The sequence below is a fragment of the Nipponia nippon genome, unplaced genomic scaffold (assembly GCF_047370975.1).
Source record: "Nipponia nippon isolate SJK-2023a ecotype South Korea unplaced genomic scaffold, ASM4737097v1 scaffold_1, whole genome shotgun sequence".
Lineage (NCBI taxonomy): Eukaryota > Metazoa > Chordata > Aves > Pelecaniformes > Threskiornithidae > Nipponia > Nipponia nippon.
Window position 1 is genome coordinate 1,201,215 of NW_028262290.1, and position 19,945 is coordinate 1,221,159.

The following is a 19,945-nucleotide window of genomic DNA, read 5'->3' on the forward strand; positions in this document are numbered from 1 at the left end:
CTCTCCAGCCACTCCTCCCCACGCCTGCAGCAGTGCCTGGGTTTGTTGTGACCCACGTGCAGGACCCAGCACTGAGCCTTGTTGAGCCTCATACAGTTGGCCCCAGCCCATCGACCCAGCCTGGCCAGGGCCCTCTGCAGACCCTTCCTACCCTCCAGCAGATTGAGACTCCCGCCCAACGGGGTGTCATCTACAAACTGACTGAGGGTGCCCTCGATCCCCTTGTCCAGATCGTCGATAAAGATATTAAACAGGACAGGTGACCCTGCATGGGTGTCCCAAGGACCTTGCAGCACGGATGGAAGGTGATGTGGACATGAAAAGCGGTGGGGGCAGTGGCTTTGGGACGCCTCAGCAAGGAGGGAAGACGACAGGAACCTGCATGGTTGGTCCAAGGACCCTGTGGATGAGGAATGGTGACATGCGATGGGCACGGGATGCCTGTGCTGAGGCGTCTGTGTTACTTATGAGAGTTTTGGGTTTTGTTATTGCTGTTATCATAATTTTTTAGCAACATTTTGTCTTTGTGTGTCCCCTGTGTCGTCCCCCCCCCCCCCCCTTTTTCCCCCACAGTTTATGTTTAGTGTTTCCTTGCCATTTCCCCCTCATTTTTTCAGTTGATTCTTTTCTCTCTTTCCCCTCTATTTTTTCGCAGTTTTTCATGGGGTCATTCGTTGATCTTAATTTGTTTAGGCAAGGCTTTCTAACCAGGTGTTTTTTCATCTTGTTGTAGCAGCCTTTTTCCCCCAGAAGGGCTTTGCAGGGTGGTTTCCTCGTTGGCATTTATTCCCGTGGGGTTTTATATATTTACTCAAAGTGGTACGACGCGTGGCGTTTTTGTGTCTTTGGAGGGTTATTTTTCCATCCCCAGCAGTTGCTTGCAGGGTCTGTTGATGTATTTATCGATCGCAGCTTTTTTTGAGGGGTGTTATTTAATCAGGGCATTTTCCCTCCATCTTACCCCTCGGAGTCCCCTAACTGCTTCCGTGTGAGGCGTTTGGTTTGGTTTTCGGCAGCGTTTCTCTCTGGGGAGAGATGGGACACGTGTGACACAGTGAGGTAAAAGAACTTTTATCCACAGGCTTACGAATGTTGAGGGATGTCAAAGGCAACACGAAGGGCTTCTATAAGTGTAGAAGTAGGGGGACAAGGGAGAATGCTGACCTCAGCAGGGACCCGAGTGCCACAGGACATGGAAAAGGTGGAGGTACTGAACACCGCCTTCACCTCCACGCCAGGCCCCAGAGACCAGGGGCGAAGTTAGGAGCAGGGAAGCCTTACCCTGGGTGGAAGGGGTGAGGTTAGACTATTCTTTAGCAAAGTGGACATAAATAAGTCCGTGGGTCATGATGGGAAGCACCCATGAATGCTGATGTCGCTGGCTGGTGTCATTGTGAGACCACTCTCAATAACTGAACGATTGTAGGGAGTGGGGAAGGTGTCCGAGGACTGGAGGAAAGCAAATGTCACTCCTATCTCGAAGAAGGGCAGGCAGGAGGACGCAGGGAACTGCAGGCCAGCCAGCTTTACCTGTATCCCTGGGAAGATGGTGGAGCAGCTCATCCTGGAAACCACTTCCAGGCACATGAAGGACAAGAAAGTCATCAGGAGTAGTCAGCATGGCTTCACTAAGGGGAAGTCACGCTTAACCAATCTGATAACCTCCTGTGATGAAATGACTGGCCTGGTAGGTGAGGGGAGAGCAGTAGATATTGTCTGCCTAGACTGCAGGAAGGTTTTCAACATTGTCTCATAAGATCATAAGATCCTCACAGAGAAGCTGATGAAGTATGGGCTCATCAGACAGTGAGGTGGATTAAAAACCATCTGAATGGCTGGACCCGGGGCCTAGTCTGAGGCCAGTAATTAGATCAAGGGGTCAATGCTGCATCAAATCATAGAATCATAGAATGGTTTGGGTCAGAAGGGACCTTAAAGATCATCCAGTCCAACTCCCCTGCCATGGGCAGGGATATCATCAACTAGATCAGGTTTCTCAGAGCCTCATCCAGCCTGGCCTTGAACACTTCCAGGGAGGGGGCATCCACAACTTCTCCGGGCAACCTCTTCCAGTGCCTCACCACCCTCACAGTAAAGAATTTCTTCCTAATATGTAACCTAAATCTAGCCTTTTTCAGTTTAAAACTGTTAATCCTTATCCTATCACTACACTCCCTGATAAAGACTCCCTCCCCATCTTTCCTGTAGGCCCCCTTTAGGTACTGGAAGGCTCCTATAAGGTCTCCCCGGAGCCTTCTCTTCTCCAGGCTGAACACCACCAACTGTCTCAGCCTGTCCTCAAAGGGGAGGTGCTCCAGCCCTGATCGTCTTCATGGCCTCCTCTTGAGCAGGTCCATGTCTGTCTTGTGCTGGGGGCCCCAGAGCTGAACACAGTACTCCTGTTTAACATCTTCATTAATGATCCGGATGGTGGGGCAGAACATGCCCTCAGAAAATTTGCAGATGACACCAAGCTGGGAGGAGTGGTTGATATGCCAGAGGGTCGTGCTGGGATCCAGAGGGACCTCACCAGGCTGGAGAAATGGGCTGACAGGAACCTCATGCAGTTCAACAATCATAGAATCATAAAGTCATTTAGGTTGGAAAAGACCTTTAAGATCATTGAGTCCAGCTGTTAACCCAGCACTGCCAAGTCCACCACAAAACCATGTCCCTCAGCACCACATCTACCCGGCTTTTAGATACCTCCAGGGGTGGGGACTCAGCCCCTGCCCCGGGCAGCCTGGGCCAGGGCCTGACAGCCCTTTGGGGGAAGAAGTTTTTCCTAATACCCAACCCAAACCTGCCCTGGTGCAGCTTGAGGCCGGTCCCTCTCGTCCCATCGCTTGTTCCTGGGGAGAAGAGACCGACCCCCCCGGCTCCAGCCTCCTTTCAGGCAGTTGCAGAGAGCGATGAGGGCTCCCCTCAGCCTCCTCTTCTCCAGGCTGAGCCCCCCCAGCTCCCCCAGCCGCTCCTCCCCAGCCTTGGGCTCCAGCCCCTGCCCCAGCCTCGCTGCCCTGCTCTGGCCACGCTCCAGCCCCTCCATGGCCGCCTTGGGGTGAGGGGCCCAGCGCTGAGCACAGCATTCGAGGGGCGGCCTCACCAGTGCCCAGCACAGGGGGACGATCACTTCCCTAGTCCTGCTGGACACACTATTTCTGGGGAATGGCAAAGTCCTATATCTGGAGAAGAACCACCCCAGGCACCAGGACATGCTAGGGGTCACCCAGCTGGAAAGCAGCTCTGCAGAAAAGGCTCCAGGGGTCCTGGTGGACACCAAGTTGAACACAAGGCAGCAACATGCTCTTGCTGCAAAGGGGCCTAACGGTGTCCTGCTGGAGAAGTGTTGCCAGCAGGTTCAGGGAGGGGACCCTTCCCCTCTATTCATCATTGGTGAGGCCACAGCTGGAGTACTGGGTCGAGTTCTGGGCTCCCCAGTACAAGAGAGACATGGACATACTGGAGAGAGTCCAATGAAGGGCCACGACAACGATGAAGGGACTGGAGCATCTCTCCTATGAGGAAAGGCTGGGAGAGCTGGGACTCTTTAGCCTGGAGAAGAGAAGGCTCAGGGAATCTCATCAACGTCTATAAACACCCGAAGGGAGGGTGCATAGAGGACAGAGCCAGGATCTTCTGCGTGGTGCGCAGTGCCAGGACCAGAGGCCGTGGGTGCAAACTGAAACACGGGAGGTTCCCTCTGAACATCAGGAAACACTTTTTTACTGTGAGGGTGACCGAACACTGGCACAGGTTGCTCAGGGAGGCTGTGAAGTCTCCGTCCTTGGAGATACTCAAAACCCAACTGGACATGGTCCTGGGCAGGTGGCTCTAGGTGGCTCTGCTTGAGCAGGGGGTTCAGACCAGATGATCTCCAGAGGTCCCTTACAGATTCAACCATTCCATGGCACTATAAAACCAGGTGAGGAGGTCTGTAAGCTGGTTCTGTTGGGGATGATGACTGTAGCTGGCAGTTAAGTGAGGAAGCAGAGGCTGGGGTCATCAATGCATGGGTTGAGGTGTTGGGGGTGAGAGAACTCTTTGGAAGGACAAAGATGGGGTCAGGAAAGGGTTGACCTGAAGCTCCTGCAGGGGAAAGGCCAGAGCCTGGGAAGTAAGCAGGAGGAGCGGGAGCTCTGGGTCAAGTCACAGAACTATGGCATCATAGGGCTACCCGAGACTGGTTGTGACTCATGTGACTGGAGTGCTGCGATGGATGCATACGGGCTCTGCAGGGCAGACATGCAGGGGGCTGGCTGTTGTGTGAAGGGGCAACTAACCTGTTTGGAGATGTTCAGTGGGGCAGATGAGTCGCTGGCTGGGGTGTGGTCTGCCTAAAGGCAGCTCATGTGGATGTTTGGTGGTTTGTTCCCCAGGTGAGCAGTGCTCGTTTGTGCTGGGGCCCTTGTGCCTGATCTCTTGCCTGAGCATCGTTGTGGCCACCTGCACACCCTCGTTCCTGGTGCATGGAATCGCCCTTAGTGAGGAAGGTCTTGGCAAAGGGTGGTGTGGACTTGGAGGGCTGCAGGTTGGGCTCTATGGTGATTTCCGTGTGAAACAGCGAGCAGAAAAGCGTGTCGTGTTTTCTCAAGGATTCCCTTGCTGCTTGTTGCAAACTCTTCTGCAGAGAAATGTGTGGTGCAGATGAAGAGTTGTGGAGTGGGAGAGTGGTTGGACGAGGGATGCGATGCTTTCTGCAGCCCCTTCTTTACCTTTGCCCATGCAGAGTACAGGGAAGATGCCTTGGGCAGTGATGGTTCCTGTGGGGAACCCAGCTGAGCCCTTTGTGTTGGGGTGCTTCAGGTCACGGAATGGGGACACAGAGGACAATGCTGAACCCCTGTTAGGAAATCACACATTGTTCCTCCTCATTCCCTTCCTCCTTCCTTTCTTTATATTTTGCCAATTCCAGCTTTCCCTTCTGCTCTGCAGAGACTATTTCTTGTTAGGGCTGGAGAGGGGTGCTGCGGAAGAGAGTTGGTTAAGAGTGTGCTGAGAGGAGGGGATTGCATCAGAGGCATGGCCAGATGAGCATTACTGTACCCAAGCCGTTGTATGGGCAAGTGAAGGGCTTGCCTCATGCCGGAAGGCAAATATGTGCCAATCTGGGTTGTTGTTGGTGACATACTTCCCAGGAGACATCTTGGCACCTTGGGGCACTCATGCACAGCTGTCTCCGATGATCCTTGTGTTTGTATAGTGATGGGATTGTTTGTCAGGATTAAAAGAGGCTGAGCACTGAACCATAGGGCACTGAACCATAGGGCACTGAGCCTGCTGGCCTCTTCAGCCCTGGCTTTGTGTCGGGTGAGGCTGGAAGAGCCTTGGGAGAAGAAAGGAAGAGGAGGTGTCTCACCCTGGCATGCAGAAGAACTTTATTGAGAAGATAAAGGAGAACAGGCAGGAGGGCCAAGTGGAAGGGAGCCAGTCTGAGGTGCAACAAGGGCGACCATCAGCCAAGGTCCTTTGCTTGCAGTAGATTTTAACAGAGCACCGAGATCTTCCTTTTCTATGGTGGGAGTAGCCCACTGGAGGTCCCCACTGGTCTTTGGCTTGTCAGAGAGCGACTGCAGCAGAGAGTAGTGGGCATAGCAGAAGGGGCGCTGCAAGGAAGGAAGAGGGAGAAGAGGCAGAGGTACATGGGCCATGTTTGCAGGGAGCCCAGGCTGGCCCCTTCCCTGCTTCCTTGCTTGGTGCTTTGAGAGGAGGAGCTGTGGACGGCAGGTCCACGTGCCATCAACAGCTGGAGGTGCGTCCTCAATCCATGCTGTGGCTTCCAGGGTGTGGGTGGTTGTTGTCAGGGGTGGTGGTGAGGGCCCTTAGCAGGGGTAGCAGCCTCTTGTGCCACTGAAGCAGCCCAGGCCTCCGAAGCCAGAGCCGAGGCCAAAGCCCCCGGAGACGGGCACTCCCTGGGAGCTGAGGACGTTGCCCACGGCAGCCGATGCGGAGGATCCGACGGCGGTGTTCTGGGGGAAGGAGCTGAGGATGGGTCCTGGCAGGGTGACCACGACGGCGGGAGGCTGGATGACGACGCGGGAGTCCTCGCACTGCCTGACACAGGGCTCGTTGCAGCTGTTAGCCAGCGGGGTGGGTCCGCAGGGGCGGCAGAGGTCGTAGCAGGCCATGGGTGTGGTGTGGAGGGGCCCTGGAAGAGAGGGTGTTGAGAAGGCGGAGGGGTGTGGGGGTGCGAGGGGCGGTGTTGCAGGAGGGCGAGGGAGCGGGGAGGCCTGGTGTGGGGCTGTGGGGAGCGTGGGGGTGGGGAGGCGTCAGCGGTGCTGAGGCTGGGGTCAGAGCGTGGTGGAAGAGAGGGGCCAGGTGGGTCAGGAGAAGGAGGGGAAGGGGGTTGAGGCTCACCTTGTTGAGCGCGGAGGAGAAGGCGTGAGGAGAAGAGTGTGAGGGAGAGAGGTCCTGGGCTGGCTTTTATGCTGGTGTGCGAGGGGCGGGACAGCCTTTGCGCATGACAGCATTTTGCAGCAAGCAGCTGTTGCATGCCCCAGCCATGTAAGTAATGAGGTGGGGTGTGTTTTCCTTCCCACAATAGTCCTATTTCATGTCCTCCTCTTGAGGCCGTGTCCATGTCACCCTGGCGGCAGCTTTTAAGTGCGAGTATTAGAGGCCAAAGGTTTGGTTTTGATGGTGCGTGTCAGGATGGGCAGAGGACACGACCAAAGGGTAGGAGAGGTGGGGTGTCATCAGTGAGGCCATCGCGTGGCACTGGTGTGGTGTGGTTTGTGGGTGCGTTGTGAAGAGGGGGCCCCATTTCCTTGTCGCCCTAATGAGCTGGTCTGGGCTTTGGAGGTGTGCTGGGCGTGAGGCGCTGCCCCTTTCATCGTGTTGGGTCAGTTCTTGGCTTTGCTGCCAGGTTGCTAAGCCTTTCTTTAGGCCTGGCCTTTCCCGTTGGCTGTGCTCTGTGGGTGTCTTGGTGCCCCTCTTGCTGGTAAGGTTGGAGGTGGGAGAAAGGAGGCTGCGTGTTTCGACTTGTGCCCCCTTGGTGCCGTTGCTGGGGGTGGCAGTGCAGGCAGGCAGAGGAGGACCGCTTGTGAGAGCAGGCCGTTGTGCTGGCAGCCCTGGTTCAGAGTTCATAAGCCCTGTGATGTGGGAGCCCTGCCAGGCTCCCCAAAGGCTTGTCTTGGCCCCTCCATAGCTCTCCCCTTAGCTGTGGCCGGCACGTTTGCAGCCTGGGCTCTGGTGTGACACAATGCCTGTGCTGTGGCGAGATGCGTTCAAAGAAGAGCAAGGCAGCTGGTGAAGGATCTAGAGAAGAAGACTGCTGAGGAGCAGTTGAGGGACCTGGGGGTGTTTAGTTTGCAGAAAAAGAAGGCTGAGGGGAGACCTTATTGCTGTCTGCAGTTACCTGAAAGGAGGATGTAATGATGTGGGTGTTGGTCTCTCATCCCTTGTAACAAATGATAGGAGAAGAGGAAATGGCCTCCAGCTGTGCCAGGGGAGGTTTGGATTGGGTATTAGGAACAATTTCTTCATGAGAAGTGTTACCAATCACTGGCACAGGCTGCCCAGGGAAGTGGTTGAGTCCCCATCCCGGGAGGTATCTAAAAGATGTGTAGATGTGTCGCTCAGGGACACGGTTTAGCGTTGGACTTGGTACTGTTTGTGTCACGGTTGGACTCGGTAGTGTTTAAGGGTCTTTTCCAAGCTCCATGCCTCTCTGATTGTATATGGGGCACCCTGCGAGGGCAGGTGAGTTTCTGGAGAGCCCGTGAGTGTGTGGAGAGGCAGAGGGGGAGTGGAGGTGGCAGGCAGGGGAGGTGGTGAGCCAGGGCCTTTGGGGTGTTGTTTTGGGGTGAGTGCCGAGGGGTGAGGCTGTTTCTCTGCACAGTGTCTGATGGGCTGAATGAGGATTTGGAGCTTGCGGAGGGGAGCTGGAGGTGAGCAGGCAGCACCTGGCTGCAGAGGGGAGGCCCTGGTGGTGGTGGCTGCATGCCGAAGGGTTGATGAATGGCAAGGCCTGCCCCAAGTGAGCTGAGGTGAGTGTGTTGCAGGCTGTTTGTCAGGCGGGCAGTGGTTGTTGCTGAGGAAGATGAAGGGAGGCAGGAAGGAGTGCTTTGCGACTGGATGTACGTAATTCCATGGGGCCTGACAGATTGCATCCACAAATGCAGAGGGAGCTGTCTGCTGTCCTTGGGAGGCCACTCTCCATTAGCTTGCAAAGGTCATGGTGCAGTGCATGGAGCAGTTCCTGAAGACTGGAAGGAAGCTCATACCCCTCGTATCTTGAAGAAGATCAAGAGGGAGGATCTGGGAAAGTAGAGGCTGGTGAGCCTGACCTCGTTTCCGGGGAAGACGATGGAGGAAATCCTCACTGAAAGCCCTGAAGAAGGTGATGGGAAGTGGTCAGCGTGGATTTACGAAGGAGAAATCATGCTTGACCAACCTCCGTGTCTTCCGGGTGTAAGTGACTGGATGTCGGACGAGGGGAGAGCAGTGGCTGTTGTTGAGCTCTACTTGAATGAAGCCTTTGTCGCTGCTCCCATTCCACGTCCCTAGAGAAGCCGAGAAAGTATGGGTTGCATAAGTGGCCAGTGAGGTGGACTGCAAAGTGGCTGAAGGGCTGGGCCCAGAGGGTTGTGATCGGTGGCAGGCCAAGCGGCCATGGGCACAAGTGAAAAGCGATGGAATTGCATGGGCAAGGAAGGCAAAGCTTTTTCAAAGAGTGGAAGAGGTGGTGGAGTCTCCATCCTGGGAGATACTGAAAACCCGACTGGATGTGGTCCCGGACAACCTGCTCTGGCTGGCCCTGCTTGAGTAGGGCGGTCAAAGCACCTGCTCTCCAGATGTTCCTGCCTAACTAAATGCTTCTGTGATTCTCTTTCCTGGCAGTACCGGGGAGTCATGCTGGGGAAGAGTTTGTCAAGTGTGCACTGGCACGGGGAGACTTGGTCAGAGGCGTGCACACGGGAGTACTGTCGTGTTGAAGCCTTTGTCTGATCCAGTGATGGGCTTGTGTCACGTTCTGGAATCCCCCCCCAGGTGCCAGTCTGCATTATTCATAGAATCATAGAATGTCCTGAGTTGGAAGGGACCCCCAAGGATCATTGAGTCCAGCTCCTGTCCCTGCGCAGGGCAACCCCAAAAATCACACCATACCTCTGAGGGTGTTGCCAAATACTTCTTGAATGTTGTCAGGCTTGGCGCCATGACGACCTCACGGGGGAGCTTGTTCCAGTGCTCCCCTACCCTTTGGGTGAAGAACCTTTTCCTAATGCCCAACCCAAACCTCCTCTGGCAGATCTTCCTGCCGTTCCCTCGGGTCCTATCGCTGGTCACCAGGGAGAAGAGATGAGCGCCTGCCCCTCCTCCTTCCCTCCTGAGGAAGCTGTAGACAGCGATGAGGTCTCCCCTCAGTCTCCTCTCCTCCAGCCTGAACAGACCAAGTGACTTCAGCCGCTCCTCGTACGGCTTCCCCTCTAAACCCTTCACCATCTTTGTGGCCCTCCTCTGGACAATCTCTAGGAGCTTCGTATCCTTTTTGTACTCTGGCGCCCAAAACTGCACACAGCACTCGAGATGAGGCCGCACCAGTGCAGAGGAGAGCGGGACAATCACCTCCCTCAACCGTCTGGCAATACAGTGCTTGATGCACCCCAGGACATGGTTGGCCCTCTTGGCTGCCAGGGCACACTGTTGGCTTGTGTTCAACTTGCTGTCGACCAGAACCCCCCTCCACGATCCCTCTCCGCGATCCCTCTCCGCGGGGCTGCTCTCCAGCCTCTCGTTCCCCAGTCTGTATGTACATCCAGGGTTGCCCTGTCCCAGGTGCAAAATCTGGCACGTGCCCTTGTTAAACTTCATAGGGTTGGTGATTGCCCAGCTCTCTCATTTGTCCAGATCCCTCTGCAGGGTCTCTCTGCCCTCGAGAGTGTCAACGGCTCCTCCCAGTTTTGTGTCATCGGCAAACTTTAGATAGTAATCCTTCCACTCCTGCATCCAAGTCATTTATGAGGATATTGAAGGGCACTGGCCCCAGGATGGATCCCTGCGGAACCCCACTAGTGACTGGTCACCAGCCCGATGTAACCCCATTTCCTATAACCCTTTGAGCCCGACCTGGCAGCCAATTGCACAGCCATTGCATTATGTGTTTATCCAGCTGTATGCTGGACATTTTGTCCAGGAGGGTACTGGGAGAAACGGTATCGAAGGCTTTAGTGAAGTCCAAAAAGATTACATCGACTGGCTTCCCTTGCTCAGCTAGGTGGGTAACCTTGTCATAGAAGGAAATCAAGTTTGTCAAGCAGGACTTTCCCCTCGTGAAGCCGTGCTGGCTGGGACCAATGACTGCGTTGTCTTTCAGGTGTTTCTCAGTAACACCCGGAATAATCTTCTCCATGACATTGCCAGGCACAGAGGTGAGACTGACAGGCCTGTAGTTCCCAGGGTCATCCCTGTTGCCCTTCTTGAAGATTGAGTCAACGTTTGCCAACTTCCAGTCAACTGGGACCTTCCCAGATTCCCAAAAGCTTTGAGAAATCATTGACAGAGGTTTCGCTATGACATCAGCCAGCTCTTTAAGTACCCTTGGATGAATCCCATCAGGCCCCATTGACTTATAGGGATCTAGCTGGAGCAGCAAATCCCGCACAGGTTCACACCTTTCCTGGTCGGTTCTCTTCGTACTTGTACCAAGAAGGTATCATCCAGATGGTTTAGGAATCTTCTGGACCTGCTTGTACCAGCTGTGTGGTATTCCCAGTTGACATCTGGCAAGTTGAAGTCCCCCAGAAGGACAAGGGCAGACGACTTGGAAGCATCCCTTAGTTCCTTAAAGAATAACTCATCCATGTCCTCATCCTGCTTGGGTGGCCTGTCGTAGACTCGCACAACAACATCCGCTTTATTTGTCTGTCCCTTAATCCTTACCCAGAGGCTCTCAACGGTGCCATCGCCAGCTGCTAGTTCCATGCATTCCAGCCCCTCCACTACATTCAGTGTCACCCCGCCACCTCGCCTGCCCTGCCTATCCCTCCTGAAGAGCCTGTAGCCATCCAGCATGGCATACCAGTCCCAGGACTCATCCCACCAGGTTTCGCTTATGCCTATGGCATCGTATCTCTGGGACTGGCCCAAGGCCACTACCTCGTCTTGCTTCTTCCTCAGGCTGCGTGCATTTGTGGAAGAACACTTCAAGTGTGGTCCATTGTGCCCGTTGCCTCGTGGAGCAGCCTGCGGAATCTCACTAGCACACAGCTCCTCGACCTTTGCCGTGCAATCCCATTGCTCATCGCTGACTCGCCAGCTATTGTCCCTTTCCCCCTTCCAAACTAGTTTAAAGCTCTACCAATCAGCCCTGCTAGCTCCTGGGGAAAAAAACGCTTTTCCATTTCTGAGGAAGGTGAATCCCATTGGATGTCAGTAGACCTGGGGATGAATAGACCATCCCATGATCGAAGAATCCAAAGTTCTGCCATGGCTTATCTTCTCGAGGCATAAATCGAGAGAGAGCTGGGAGTGTTTAGCCAGGAGACGATAATGCGCAGGGGGGCTGTGGTAAATGTGTATAAATCCCTGATGGCAGGGAATGAAGTGGAGGGAGCCTGGTTCTTCTGAGTAGTGCTTCCTACCAGGACAAGAGGCCATGGGCACAAGTGACGAGAGATGGAACTCCATGGGCAAGGAAGGCCAGGCTTTTTCAGTGTGAGGATGGTCAAAGGGCAGAAGAGGTGGTGGAGTCTCCGTCCTGGGAGGTACTGAAAACCCGACTGGCCATGGTCCCGGACAACCAGTTCTAGCTGGCCCTGCTTGAATAGGGTGGGTTGAAGCACCTGCTCTCCAGATGTTCCTGCCCAACTAAATGCTTCTGTGATTCTCTTTCCTGGCAGTACTGGGGAGTCATGCTGGGGAAGAGTTAGTCGAGTGTGCGCTGGCACGGGGAGACTTGGTCAGAGGTGTGGGAAGGGGAATGTTGTCATGTCAAAGCCTTTGTTTGATGCAGTGATGGGCTTGTGTCACATTCTGGCAGCCCCCCAAGAGCCAGTCTGTGTGGCTCGTGGTAGTGGTGGTGACCTCCTCCTAGAGATGTCTTCTTACCCTTCTCCACCCACCCTGATGGCAAGAAGAAGCACGGCTTTCTGCCAGGTGAAGTTGGAAGAGCCTTGGGAGAAGAGTGCACGAGGAGGCGTCTCAGGCTGGGATGCAGGAGAATTTTATTGAGAGGAGAAAAGAGTGAAAAGGCAGGAGCAGCAAGTGGAAGGGAGCCGGTGTGAGGGCGAGCATAAGCCAAAGTCCCTTGCATGCACTAGATTTTGCAAGTGCACCGAGGTCTTGCTGCCCTGTGGTGGGAGCAGCACACTGGAGGTCCCCCGTGGTCTTTGGCTTGTGAGAAGGTACTTGCTTTATGCCTTGAGAAGAGGAGCCATAGTTGGTGAGCCCACGTGCCAGCAATGGCCTGGAGGTGCATCCTCAATCCATGCTGTGGCTTCCAGGGTGTGGGTGGTTGTTGTCAGGGGTGGTGGTGAGGGCCCTTAGCAGGGATAGCAGCCTCTTCTGCCGCTGAAGCAGCCCTGGCCTCCAAAGCCAGAGCCGTAACCGTAGCCAAAGCCCCCGGAGACGGGCACTCCCTGGGAGCTGAGGACGTTGCCCACGGCAGCCGATGCGGAGGATCCGACGGCGGTGCTCTGGGGGAAGGAGCTGAGGATGGGTCCTGGCAGGGTGACCACGACGGTGGAAGGCTGGATGACGACGCGGGAGTCCTCGCACTGCCTGACACAGGGCTCGTTGCAGCTGTTAGCCAGCGGGGTGGGTCCGCAGGGGCGGCAGCTGTCGTAGCAGGCCATGGGTGTGGTGTGGAGGGGCCCTGGAAGAGAGGGTGTTGAGAAGGCGGAGGGGCGTGGGGGTGCGAGGGGCGGTGTTGCAGGAGGGCGAGGGAGCGGGGAGGCCTGGTGTGGGGCTGTGGGGAGCGTGGGGGTGGGGAGGCGTCAGCGGTGCTGAGGCTGGGGTCAGAGCGTGGTGGAAGAGAGGGGCCAGGTGGGTCAGGAGAAGGAGGGGAAGGGGGTTGAGGCTCACCTTGTTGAGCGCGGAGGAGAAGGCGTGAGGAGAAGAGTGTGAGGGAGAGAGGTCCTGGGCTGGCTTTTATGCTGGTGTGCGAGGGGCGGGACAGCCTTTGCGCATGACAGCATTTTGCATCAAGCAGCTGTTGCATGCCCCAGCCATGTAAGTAATGAGGTGGGGTGTGTTTTCCTTCCCGCAATTGTCCAATTTCATGTCCTCCTCTTGAGGCCGTGTCCATCTCACCCTGGCGGCAAGTTTGAAGTGCAAGTATTAGAGACCAAAGGTTTGGTTTTGATGGTGCATGTCAGGAGACTGGAATAAAGCATAGTAGATGTCAGGTGTCGTCGGTGAGGTCATCGCGTGGCACTGGTGTGGTGTGGTTTGTGGGTGCGTTGTGAAGAGGGGGCCCCATTTCTTCGCAGCCCTGGCAGGCTGGTCTGGGCTTTGGAGGTGTGCTGGGAGTGAGTCGCTGCCCCTTTCATCATGTTCCATCCATCCTTGCCTTACCACTAGGTCGCTAAGCCCATTTTTAAGCCTGGCCTTTCCCCGTTGGGTGTGCTCTGTGGTTGGGTTGGTTTCCCTCTTGCTTGTAAGGGTGTAGATTGGAGAAAGGAGGCTGCGTGTTTGGGCTTGTGCCCCCTTGGTTCTGTCCCCGGGGGTGGCAGTGCAGGCAGGCAGAGGAGGGCTGCTTGTGAGAGCAGGCCGTTGTGCTGGCAGCCCTGGTTCAGAGTTCGCAAGCCCTGTGATGTGGGGAGCTCCCCTTAGCTGTGGCCAGCACGTTTGCAGGCTGGGCTCCGGTGTGAAGCAATGCTTGTGCTGTGGTGTAATGCATCCAATGAAGAGCAAGGCAGCTGGTGAAGGATCTAGAGAAGATGACTTCTGAGGAGCAGTTGAGGGACCTGGGGGTGTTTAGTTTGCAGAAAAAGAAGGCTGAGGGGAGACCTTATTGCTGTCTACAGTCACCTGAGAGGGGGATGTAACGAGGTGGGTGTTGGTCTCTCATTCCTAATAAGAAGGGATAGGAGAAGAGGAAATGGCCTCCAGCTGTGCCAGGGGAGGTTTGGATTGGGTATTAGGAACAATTTCTTGATGAGAAGTGTTACCAAGTGTCACTGGCATAGGCTACCCAGGGAAGTGGTTGAGTCCCCATCCCGGGAGGTATCTAAAAGACGTGTAGATGTGTCGCTCAGGGACACGGTTTAGCGTTGGACTTGGTACTGTTTGTGTCACGGTTGGACTCGGTAGTGTTTAAGGGTCTTTTCCAAGCTCCATGCCTCTCTGATTGTATATGGGGCACCCTGCGAGGGCAGGTGAGTTTCTGGAGAGCCCGTGAGTGTGTGGAGAGGCAGAGGGGGAGTGGAGGTGGCAGGCAGGGGAGGTGGTGAGCCAGGGCCTTTGGGGTGTTGTTTTGGGGTGAGTGCCGAGGGGTGAGGCCGTTTCTCTGCACAGTGTCTGACGGGCTGAATGAGGATTTGGAGCTTGCGGAGGGGAGCTGGAGGTGAGCATGCAGCACCTGGCTGCAGAGGGGAGGCCCTGGTGGTGGTGGCTGCATGCCAAAGGGTTGATGAATGGCAAGGCCTGCCCCAAGTGAGCTGAGGTGAGTGTGTTGCAGGCTGTTTGTCAGGCGGGCAGTGGTTGTTGCTGAGGAAGATGAAGGGCGGCAGGAAGGAGTGCTTTGCGACTGGATGTACGCAAGAGCATGGGGCTTGACTGGTGGTAGCCACGAAGGCGGAGGGAGCTGTCTGCTGTCCTTGGGAGGCCACTCTCATTTAGCTTGGAAAGGTCATGGTGTGTTGGGGCAGTTCCTGAAGACTGGAAGGAAGCTCATACCCCTCATATCTTGAAGAAGATCAAGAGGGAGGATCTGGGAAAGTAGAGGCTGGTGAGGCTGACCTTGTTTCCGGGGAAGACGATGGAGGAAATCCTCCTGGGAAGCCCTGCCAGGACTAGGAAGGCCAAGAAGGTGCTGGGGAGTGGTCGGTGTGCATTTACGAAGGGGAAATTGTGCTTGACCAACCTCCGTGTCTTCCGGGTCGAAGTGACTTGGTGTTGGAGGAGGGGAGAGCAGTGTCTGTTGTTGAGCTCTACTTGAATGAAGCCTTTGTCACGGCTCCCATTCCACGCCCCTAGAGAAGCCGAGAAAGTATGGGTTGCATAAGTGGCCAGTGAGGCGGACTGCAAAGTGGCTGAAGGGCTGGGCCCAGAGGGTTGTGATCAGTGGCAGGCCAAGCGGCCATGGGCACAAGTGAAAAGCGATGGAATTGCATGGGCACGGAAGGCCAGGGTTTTTCAGTGTGCGGTTGGTCAAAGAGTGGAAGAGGTGGTGGAGTCTCCATCCTGGGAGATACTGAAACCACAACTGGCCATAGTCCCGGACAGCCTGCTCTGGCTTTCCCTGCTTGAGGAGGGTGGTTGACACATCTGCTTTCCAGAGTTTCTGTTGATCTAAACACTTCTGTGATTCTGCTTGCAGTGGTTGGCAGGGAGTCATGGTGGGGAACAGAGTCAGTGAAGTGTGTGATGGCACAGGGAGACTTTGTCAGCGGCGTGCGCAGGTGAGCGCTGTCGTGTCGAAGCGTTTGACTGAGCAAGTGGTGGGCTTGTGTCACGTTCTGGAAGCCCCCAGGTGCCAGTCTGTGTTGCTGTTGGTTGAGGTGACGTATTTCCTAGGAGAGGATTTGTGGCCCTTTTGCACCCACCCTGCTGGCCTGTTGAGCCGTGGCTTTGTGCCAGGTGAAGCTGGAAGAGCGTTGGGAGCAGAAAGGAAGAGGAGGCATCTTCAGGGTGGGCTGCAGAAGAACTTTATTGAGAGGAAATGAGAGAAAAGTCAGAAGCACCAAGAGGAAGGGAAGTGGTCTGATGTGCAAGTTGGGGCGACCATCAGCCGAGGTCCTTAGCTTGCAGTAGATTTTGCCAGAGCACCGAGATCTTCCTTTTCTATGGTGGGAGTAGCCCACTGGAGGTCCCCACTGGTCTTTGGCTTGTCAGAGAGTGATTGCAGCAGAGAGTAGTGGGCATAGCAGAAGGGGTGCTGCAAGGAAGGAAGAGGGAGAAGGGGCGGAGGTACATGGGCCATGTTTGCAGGCAGCCCAGGCTGGCCCCTTCCCTGCTTCCTTGCTTGCTGCTTTGAGAGGAGGAGCTGTGGACGGCAGGTCCATGTGCCTGCAACAGCCGGGAGGTGCGTCCTCAATCCATGCCATGGCTTCCAGGGTGTGGGTGGTTGTTGTCAGGGGTGGTGGTGAGGGCCCTTAGCAGGGGTAGCAGCCTCTTGCGCCACTGAAGCAGCCCAGGCCTCCGAAGCCAGAGCCGAGGCCAAAGCCCCCGGAGACGGGCACTCCCTGGGAGCTGAGGACGTTGCCCACGGCAGCCGATGCGGAGGATCCGACGGCGGTGTTCTGGGGGAAGGAGCTGAGGATGGGTCCTGGCAGGGTGACCACGACGGTGGAAGGCTGGATGACGACGCGGGAGTCCTCGCACTGCCTGACACAGGGCTCGTTGCAGCTGTTAGCCAGCGGGGTGGGTCCGCAGGGGCGGCAGCTGTCGTAGCAGGCCATGGGTGTGGTGTGGAGGGGCCCTGGAAGAGAGGGTGTTGAGAAGGCGGAGGGGCGTGGGGGTGCGAGGGGCGGTGTTGCAGGAGGGCGAGGGAGCGGGGAGGCCTGGTGTGGGGCTGTGGGGAGCGTGGGGGTGGGGAGGCGTCAGCGGTGCTGAGGCTGGGGTCAGAGCGTGGTGGAAGAGAGGGGCCAGGTGGGTCAGGAGAAGGAGGGGAAGGGGGTTGAGGCTCACCTTGTTGAGCGCGGAGGAGAAGGCGTGAGGAGAAGAGCGTGAGGGAGAGAGGTCCTGGGCTGGCTTTTATGCTGGTGTGCGAGGGGCGGGACAGCCTTTGCGCATGACAGCATTTTGCATCAAGCAGCTGTTGCATGCCCCAGCCATGTAAGTAATGAGGTGGGGTGTGTTTTCCTTCCCGCAATTGTCCAATTTCATGTCCTCTTGAGGCCGTGTCCATCTCACCGTGGCGGCAAGTTTGAAGTGCGAGTATTAGAGGCCAAAGGTTTGGTTTTGATGGTGCGTGTCAGGAGACTGGAATAAAGCATAGTAGATGTCAGGTGTCGTCGGTGAGGTCATCGCGTGGCACTGGTGTGGTTTGTGGGTGCGTTGTGAAGAGGGGGCCCCATTTCTTCGCAGCCCTGGCAGGCTGGTCTGGGCTTTGGAGGTGTGCTGGGAGTGAGTCGCTGCCCCTTTCGTCATGTTCCATCCATCCTTGCCTTACCACTAGGTCGCTAAGCCCATTTTTAAGCCTGGCCTTTCCCCGCTGGGTGTGCTCTGTGGTTGGGTTGGTTTCCCTCTTGCTTGTAAGGGTGTAGATTGGAGAAAGGAGGCTGCGTGTTTGGGCTTGTGCCCCCTTGGTTCTGTCCCCGGGGGTGGCAGTGCAGGCAGGCAGAGGAGGGCCTCTTGTGAGAGCAGGCCGTTGTGCTGGCAGCCCTGGTTCAGAGTTCGCAAGCCCTGTGATGTGGGGAGCTCCCCTTAGCTGTGGCCAGCACGTTTGCAGGCTGGGCTCCGGTGTGAAGCAATGCTTGTGCTGTGGTGTAATGCATCCAATGAAGAGCAAGGCAGCTGGTGAAGGATCTAGAGAAGAAGACTTCTGAGGAGCAGTTGAGGGACCTGGGGGTGTTTAGTTTGCAGAAAAAGAAGGCTGAGGGGAGACCTTATTGCTGTCTACAGTCACCTGAGAGGGGGATGTAACGAGGTGGGTGTTGGTCTCTCATCCCTTGTAACAAATGATAGGAGAAGAGGAAATGGCCTCCAGCTGTGCCAGGGGAGGTTTGGATTGGGTATTAGGAACAATTTCTTCATGAGAAGTGTTACCGAGTGTCACTGGCACAGGCTGCCCAGGGAAGTGGTTGAGTCCCCATCCCGGGAGGTATCTAAAAGACGTGTAGATGTGTCGCTCAGGGACACGGTTTAGCGTTGGACTTGGTACTGTTTGTGTCACGGTTGGACTCGGTAGTGTTTAAGGGTCTTTTCCAAGCTCCATGCCTCTCTGATTGTATATGGGGCACCCTGCGAGGGCAGGTGAGTTTCTGGAGAGCCCGTGAGTGTGTGGAGAGGCAGAGGGGGAGTGGAGGTGGCAGGCAGGGGAGGTGGTGAGCCAGGGCCTTTGGGGTGTTGTTTTGGGGTGAGTGCCGAGGGGTGAGGCCGTTTCTCTGCACAGTGTCTGATGGGCTGAATGAGGATTTGGAGCTTGCGGAGGGGAGTTGGAGGTTAGCATGCAGCACGTGGCTGCAGAGGGGAGGCCCTGGTGGTGGTGGCTGCATGCCGAAGGGTTGATGAATGGCAAGGCCTGCCCCAAGTGAGCTGAGGTGAGTGTGTTGCAGGCTGTTTGTCAGGCGGGCAGTGGTTGTTGCTGAGGAAGATGAAGGGCGGCAGGAAGGAGTGCTTTGCGACTGGATGTACGCAAGAGCATGGGGCTTGACTGGTGGTAGCCATGAAGGCGGAGGGAGCTGTCTGCTGTCCTTGGGAGGCCACTCTCCTTTAGCTTGGAAAGGTCATGGTGTGTTGGGGCAGTTCCTGAAGGCTGGAAGAAAGCTATACCCCTCATATCTTGAAGAAGATCAAGAGGGAGGATCTGGGAAAGTAGAGGCTGGTGAGGCTGACCTTGTTTCCGGGGAAGACGATGGAGGAAATCCTCCTGGGAAGCCCTGCCAGGACTAGGAAGGCCAAGAAGGTGCTGGGGAGTGGTCGGTGTGGATTTACGAAGGGGAAATCGTGCTTGACCAGCCTCCGTGTCTTCCGGGTCGAAGTGACTTGGTGTTGGAGGAGGGGAGAGCAGTGTCTGTTGTTGAGCTCTACTTGAATGAAGCCTTTGTCACGGCTCCCATTCCACGCCCCTAGAGAAGCCGAGAAAGTATGGGTTGCATAAGTGGCCAGTGAGGTGGACTGCAAAGTGGCTGAAGGGCTGGGCCCAGAGGGCTGTGATCGGTGGCAGGCCAAGCGGCCATGGGCACAAGTGAAAAGCGATGGAATTGCATGGGCACGGAAGGCCAGGGTTTTTCAGTGTGCGGTTGGTCAAAGAGTGGAAGAGGTGGTGGAGTCTCCATCCTGGGAGATACTGAAACCACAACTGGCCATAGTCCCGGACAGCCTGCTCTGGCTTTCCCTGCTTGAGGAGGGTGGTTGACACATCTGCTTTCCAGAGTTTCTGTTGATCTAAACACTTCTGTGATTCTGCTTGCAGTGGTTGGCAGGGAGTCATGGTGGGGAACAGAGTCAGTGAAGTGTGTGATGGCACAGGGAGACTTTGTCAGCGGCGTGCGCAGGTGAGCGCTGTCGTGTCGTGTCGTTTGACTGAGCAAGTGGTGGGCTTGTGTCACGTTCTGGAAGCCCCCAGGTGCCAGTCTGTGTTGCTGTTGGTTGAGGTGACGTATTTCCTAGGAGAGGATTTGTGGCCCTTTTGCACCCACCCTGCTGGCCTGTTGAGCCGTGGCTTTGTGCCAGGTGAAGCTGGAAGAGCCTTAGGAGAAGAAAGGAAGAGGAGGCATGTCAGGCTGAGATGCAGGAGAAGTTTATTGGGAGAAAAAAGGAGTGCAAAGGCAGGAGCACCAAGTAGAAGAGAGCTGATCTGAGGTGCAACCAGGGCGACCATCAGCCAAGGTCCTTTGCTTGCAGTAGATTTTGCCAGAGCACCGAGATCTTCCTTTTCTATGGTGGGAGTAGCCCACTGGAGGTCCCCACTGGTCTTTGGCTTGTCAGAGAGCGATTGCAGCAGAAAGTAGTGGGCATAGCAGAAGGGGCGCTGCAAGGAAGGAAGAGGGAGAAGAGGCAGAGGTACATGGGCCATGTTTGCAGGCAGCCCAGGCTGGCCCCTTCCCTGCTTCCTTGCTTGGTGCTTTGAGAGGAGGAGCCATGGACGGCAGGTCCACGTGCCATCAACAGCTGGAGGTGC

The 19,945-nt window shown here is 55.8% G+C and overlaps 2 protein-coding genes and 1 pseudogene across 2 annotated transcripts; all 3 read right to left on the bottom strand.

Annotated features, from left to right (window-relative positions):
* Positions 1-5,819: 5,819 nt before the first annotated feature.
* On the bottom strand, positions 5,820-6,125 carry LOC148057190 (feather keratin-like). Its single transcript, XM_087734019.1, has one exon. It carries the CDS (start codon positions 6,123-6,125, stop codon positions 5,820-5,822), a length of 306 nt encoding a protein of 101 aa, XP_087590145.1.
* Positions 6,126-12,479: 6,354 nt separating this feature from the next.
* Positions 12,480-12,791, bottom strand: LOC148057191 (feather keratin pseudogene; annotated as a pseudogene).
* A 3,462-nt stretch (positions 12,792-16,253) lies between these two features.
* On the bottom strand, positions 16,254-16,559 carry LOC148057192 (feather keratin-like). The gene has a single exon (XM_087734041.1). It carries the CDS (start codon positions 16,557-16,559, stop codon positions 16,254-16,256), a length of 306 nt encoding a protein of 101 aa, XP_087590167.1.
* Positions 16,560-19,945: the final 3,386 nt, after the last annotated feature.